Consider the following 6,466-nt stretch of genomic DNA (forward strand, 5'->3'; position numbering starts at 1 on the left):
AATGAATCTAAAATATATGAAAGTTTAATGTTTATCAGTACATTACAGAAAATAATGAACTTTATCACAATATTCTAATTTTTTGAGAAGGACCTGTATATCTGCAGTTCCAGATTGGAATATTGTGGGGAGAGAAATTATGTTTGTAGATCATTTTCCAATTGTGCAAAACCTGTTGATGAAATAATGAGAGTTTATGAAGTCTCTGGTCTTTGTTTAATGAAACAATGTTATTTCAACTCTGACTCTTCTTCATCTCTGATAGTGACTCAAAATAATCTTAAGAAACATCAGATTATTCTCTACAGTCTGGGATATTGGCTTTTGTATTAATGATCTGTTCACATGCAGACATTCCCCTTTGACATAACTTCCTGTTACTTCACAGGCAAGTATCTCAACAACTGTTCATCTCAGCGACATGAAATTTCTTTTACAATATTTTATCAATGTCCTCTTTTTAAAAATGCGTTCATGTTTATTGCAAAAATTTGATGTCCCAGGTACTTTAATCTAGAATCTCAGATGGTATTCTGAATGAAGAGAGACATTTAAACTGCTTTTCTCTAGTTTGTCATTTCGGTATTTTAAACTGAGAGGTTGTGTGATATAAAATTATAGCACCAGAAGTATAAATGTAATTCTTTATTTTTATTTCTTTATTTTACCCTACTGACAGATTTCTTCCTTTTTAAAATGAATATTTACAGGATTTCAGCTCATGTAGTCATTTAATACTATTTATTATTGTGTATTAAATTACATTTATAGCAGTACAGTTAACTCTCAGTATGGTTCTAAATATAATCAAATTTAGCACAAAGCAGTCCCAACACATTGTTGTTACTGATGCTATTACATTTAGCAGATATTTCTGATAAACAGCTGAAGCTGACTCGGAGAACTTCATGATTCTGGGGAAATTTAAAGTGAAATGGAGACGCATCTTTGTTATGATACATATTAATATTTGTCTTTAAAATCATTAAAACATTAATATTTAATTAGAACTAAAGTGCACTCATTGGGGTTCTGCCTCACTTAATGAGTTTGATCACTAACGTAAGATGCACATGTCTGTCAAACATTAACATTTAACAGATAGAAGCGATTTGAAAATCACTGTCACTGAGGGCTCACAGTTTTGTTGTGCATGTGACTAGGATTGGGTACCGAAACTCGGTTCCAGTATGGCACCAGGGCGAACATCAACAGTAGTACACTGACCTAAACACAACTCTAACTTCGGTGCATTATTTTCGTGCCTCAAAGAAAGCTGTTAATTTGCGCCCTCTGGTGCTCACTGTTAACAGTGACAGCCTCGGCACACAATCTCCACGGTCTGTCTTGTACGCAGTTCGACTCGGCTCGGTCTCGGCCTAATGCTCCTTTCTAAGCGCGCTTCACAGCCACGCTGTCTCAGAACCTCCTCTCCGGTGGTTCACGTAGAGGAGAGTACAGCACGCTTATGATTTTAACATTAGCAGAATTCTGCTCTTAGATTAACTCTTGGATTGACTGACAGCAAATTTCCTCCTGGAGAGAGCTGCTTTTGTTTAGGAAAATGAGCGTGCGGCGCGATACGATGACATAATGAAATAAAACTGACTTTTGGGAAAGGCAGAACTTGTAAACACTTCCTGGAGAGAGGTGAAGGAGATGAAGCTGAGCAGATCACGGTTACACAAGCGCTTAGCTAAACAGCACCGTGATAATTAATTAATAAATAAATAAAAGTGAAGTCTGAACGGTAAGACCACAGCGGCTTTTTATTTTTAATAAAATTTCTTATTTTATTTTATTTTATTATTATTTTTAACACAACAGTTGAAGCCGCTGCGGATGGTCCACACATTATCACACCCACAGAGTGGGGGACACACTGCGTGGAGACAGAACCGACTCGACCCAAAGTGAATCAAGTAGAACCGAGTTCATGAAGAGGGGCTAAACAGGTGCCGCTGCAGTTAACAATTACATATATATATATATTATAGTTGAGATTTCGAAAGCAAAACGGTCCAAAGTGTGGTGTCACTTTTTAAAATAAGATGCAGAAAAAAAAAAAAAAATAAATAAATAAAATAAGATGCAGAAACTTCCACCTACAATAAATGYTTTAAGAATATTTGGTGCAAAGACAAATTATTAATGGTTTTAAGTTAATAAGTTGGTCAATTTCAAGTTTGACTTTGCCTCAGAAATAGTCATTGCTTCATAAAACTCTGTGTGAGTGTGTGTGTTTTATTTATTTATTTTTAAATTACCGATTTAAAAACCGTTGAAGAACCGGTACCGTTTTGAAAGGATCGATTTAGCACCAGTATCAATTTAAACCCTTTCAAACCCAACCCCCCTGCCACACTGCAGCCTTCTTACTGTCAGGGATTTGCCTAACTTTTCCCTCAGTCCAGAATAGGGGTGTAAATCACCAGCTTTATCACAATACGACATTACATCGAAATGTTTCAATGACGATACAGTATTTCTCTATCACAAAGTCTGTCATGATATGATTTCGATTTAATTCACATATCTGCGATTGATTTAATCAATATCTAATGTCCATCTAACACAATGACTTTGTTAGATGGACATATGATATCGATTCACATGGAGAATATGATGACGATATAGATAGATGTTTTCATTTTGCCTCGATATAACTGAGTCATGAACCATTCAAATCTAAATATCGATATAGATCAATGTATTGTTACACCCCTAGTCCAGAATAAGAGTAGGGAACCAAAACTGGATGTTTTTGGTTTTCACAAATCTGCCAAAGGAAAGACTCCACGTAGTTGCACATACTTTCACTGCAGGTGGATGTAAAGCAAACAGTGGTGTAGCTGTGACTGCAGCAGGATCCTCATGAATGTCTTTCTGTCTGCAGCACCTTGGAGGGTTTTTATGTGGATGATGCTCTGCAGGGTCAGGGGGTGTACACGCATGAAGACGGGAGCATTCTCAACGGGACCTATGTGGACGGCGAACTCAACGGCTTGGCTCAGGAGGTGGACGGAGAGGGCCGCATGGTGTTCAAGGGCCAGTACAAGGACGACGTCCGCTATGGGGAGTGCTGGGTGTACCACCCCGTGAGTGACTGCAGGACTCTGAGAGCTCCAAGTACAAAGACACAACGCCTGGATCAGTGCTTGTGGTGTTCTGTGGTGTTTTAGGACGGGGGTTGTGTGTTCGGGGAGGTGAACAAGGACGGAGAGATGACCGGTGACTCTATAGCCTATGTTTACCCAGATGGCTGCACGGCTCTATTTGGAACCTTCGTGGATGGGAACTTGATCAGGGCTCGCCTGGCCACTCTGAGCTTCAACCAGACTGGAAAACCATTCTTTGAAATTTCACCCAACAGTGAGTACCGATTTGTTTATAACTCAGTCTAGTTTAAAGCAATACATTCACAGTACAACGTGCGAGCACTCAGTAATAGTCCACCTGTACATTCTACCACTTTAAAAATAAATTCTTAGACCATGTTATGCATGTGTACCTGTTGGAAGTATGCCCCTTTTCCACTAGTGCCACTTAGTGTAGTGTCGGTACGGTTCCAAGCCCTTTCCATTAGGCCAGATTCATGGAACCAGACCTTTTTTTTAGTACGTACTTCGTTGTGGTTCCAAGAGGTCCTAGTCAACACCAAATTGCGACATCAGAACACTGTTCGTCACTGCTTGGCTAGGGGATGGAGTCACTGGTTGTGTCTGAGCCGCCTTAACAACAACAACTCGAGGTGCCATTTTTTCAATTGTAGCACCGACTTTAGTTGTGTTTCCATCCAATTTTAATTCAAATTTTTAGCGAATTTTTAAAATTTCAGAACTTATTCGGCAAATGTGTTTCCATCTCTCATTTTGCACATTAACTTTTTTTTTTTTTTTTTTCCGAAAAAAATCATCTCCACCAACCGCCCAAAACACACCGACTGGAACCGGACCGGAATGTCAATGGAAAAGCACCCAAACTGACCCGTTCCGACACTGACCATACCGATACTAGTGGCACTAGTGAAAAGGGGGTTTAAGTACCATTTTAAGGGACTTTGCGGGTTCTTTTGAAGAGCAGTAGCCCGGTTAAAACCAGACCCCGTCCTTCACTTTGCTTCATACTAGAGTCTGGACTTGATGCATAGACAATCGTTTCTTTCGGGAAGCGTGGCCTCTGCTGAAGCATGTGTGTGTTGTCGCTGTGATGGAGGCTAAGCTAAGAAGCTAACCTGAAATCGCGTGTGCTGTAAACAACCCTACTGAGAGGAGAAATATACCGAGCCAAACGAGACGACTGTAAATGAGAGCTGCTGCTTTGTCGACAAATTTAATTTAATTTGAAGCCTTATCAACACAGACTGGCTTCATTCACTTCCTCCACTGTCGTATGCTAAAATAACTAGCAGACACTGCGCAGAACATCGTTATTCAAAACTCCTCCTTCTGTTTCTTGATTGGTCCAGGTAAAATAAACTACAAGCAGACACTGCACAGAAAATCAACGTTCTGTTCTCTGATTGGTCCGGCTAAAAATCTGCCAGTGAAATCCATCTGAATGGGAGAGCTAGAAGAGTAGTAATGTAGCTTTATAAGAAGTTTTGTTAGAGCTGCTGTTTCTTTTGTCTGTAGCTTCTGTTGAATGTTGTGAACTGAAAAATTCTTGCATCCGTTTTTTTGCATCATTTTGGAACGTTTTGAATTTTAGTGATATTCTTCAGCTGGAAGAAAGCAGTCCTTGTCACATTAATGTAGGAGTTAAAAAACACAACCTGTCTGAGTTTAGAAGCAGAAAATTAGGAGTCATCCATGTTTTTATGTCTGTAAGACATGCTTGTAGTTTAAGTAACTGGTTGGATTCATCAGGTTTCATGGATAAATATAACTGAGTATCATCAGTGTAACAATGGACATTTATCCCATGCTGTTTAATAACTTTATCTAATGTAAGCATAAAGTAAAGAGGGTTGGGCCAAGAAGTGAACCCTGAGGAACTCCATGACTAACTGTAGTGTAAGCAGAAGATTCATTATTAACATTAACAAACTGGAATCTGTCAATTAAATAAAACAAAATTTTTAGAGCTGTTCCTGTAATCCTAATCTTAAGTTCTGACAGGACAAGAATGGTCCTCTCTGAGGTCATGAGAACTTCACTAGTACCTTTCACCAGTGCTGTTTCTGGGCTAGGGTTGGGCAATATTGGCAAAAAAATTAATCACAATTAATTGTGGTATTTAGCCGATAACGATTAATTTGACGATTAATCCCCTGGAGTCCCTGTACATCCTTATGTCCTAGTCAAATGACTAATTTAGTGGGAAAGATTTGCTCTTCGTAAAAATCTGTTCCAAATTATGTCAAAATTACAGACTTCAGGCTATACATCAAATTTTAAATTGTGTTGATAGATAAATAAATTACAGAACTTTTAATGTTCGTCATATTTGAAGCGGAGAGGAGCAGCGAGCCTGGTGGCATTAATCGTCAAGTGCCAAAAAATAATCGATTTATGTTTTTCTGATGATTAATTGCACACAATACGATTATATCCAACCCTATTCTGTGCTAAGATGAGCCGTTCAAGTGTCCCCCACCTCTCACACAATAACTTGTGGACACAGACACCAGCTCTCTGTGACTGAAATGAAAAGTAGAAAAACATAAAATGGATGTATTTGTAATTTTCTACAGTTGTCCTGGAGCTTTTTTTTATATAATTCAATCATTTGTTTTTGTATTAAAGGTCCAGTGTATTCCTATGACAAGTCCACGTCGACCTGTATCACCTCTCAGGCTCTGCTGCCTGACCCATATGAGAGTCAAAGGTAGGTCAGCTTTGTGTGAAGCCCCACGCTGACAGGTGACAGGTGTTAAGCTTTATTTTTCTGTTTGAATCAGGGTGTTTGTGGCTGAATCTTTAATCAGAGGAGCTGGACAGGGACTGTTTGCCAAGACCGACGTCGGGCCTGAGACCGTGATGGCTTTTTACAATGGAGTCCGCATCACGCACTCTGAGGTACACAGGTTTTATGTAAAGAAATAGTTTCTTAAAAACAGGAAATACATGAATGATGCTTTAAAAAAACAGTTTTGATGTATTTTTAACTGTGAATGGGGTGAGGTTTACAAACGAATCGTTTTTGATTTAATACAAAAAGGTTTAAAGATATTTCTTGACCAGAGAAGTTACATAGTCCCTCCAGAGAGTTTTGGATCAGGAGTCTAGGATCTCCTCACAGTGGGACATGCACAGAAGACCTTTAGAAGCTTTACAGAATCAGGTTGGCTGAAATGGCAGAAAAAATTATCACAATAAAAGCGGCTACACCTTGTTTAGCCTTAATCATTAATAAAGGGTTGCTTAACCTTGAACACATCATTAATTAAGGATGATTCAAACTTTAATAAGCTATGAATTAACACTTTTATTAATGTTTTACCCATAAAGGCTAATTACTTGTA

The 6,466-nt window shown here is 38.7% G+C and overlaps 1 protein-coding gene across 2 annotated transcripts in view; it reads left to right on the top strand.

Annotated features, from left to right (window-relative positions):
• setd7 (SET domain containing 7, histone lysine methyltransferase) overlaps window positions 1-6,466 on the top strand; it is a 16,711-nt gene that overhangs the window by 4,140 nt on the left and 6,105 nt on the right. For both annotated transcript variants that reach the window (XM_014029970.1, XM_014029969.1), the window contains exons 3-6: window positions 2,897-3,098; window positions 3,183-3,372; window positions 5,748-5,829; window positions 5,903-6,020. In XM_014029970.1, the coding sequence (XP_013885424.1) occupies window positions 2,897-3,098; window positions 3,183-3,372; window positions 5,748-5,829; window positions 5,903-6,020 (592 nt within the window). The remainder of the gene's footprint in view (window positions 1-2,896; window positions 3,099-3,182; window positions 3,373-5,747; window positions 5,830-5,902; window positions 6,021-6,466) is intronic.

Source organism: Austrofundulus limnaeus, unplaced genomic scaffold, assembly GCF_001266775.1.
Source record: "Austrofundulus limnaeus strain Quisiro unplaced genomic scaffold, Austrofundulus_limnaeus-1.0 Scaffold981, whole genome shotgun sequence".
Taxonomy (NCBI): Eukaryota; Metazoa; Chordata; class Actinopteri; order Cyprinodontiformes; family Rivulidae; genus Austrofundulus; species Austrofundulus limnaeus.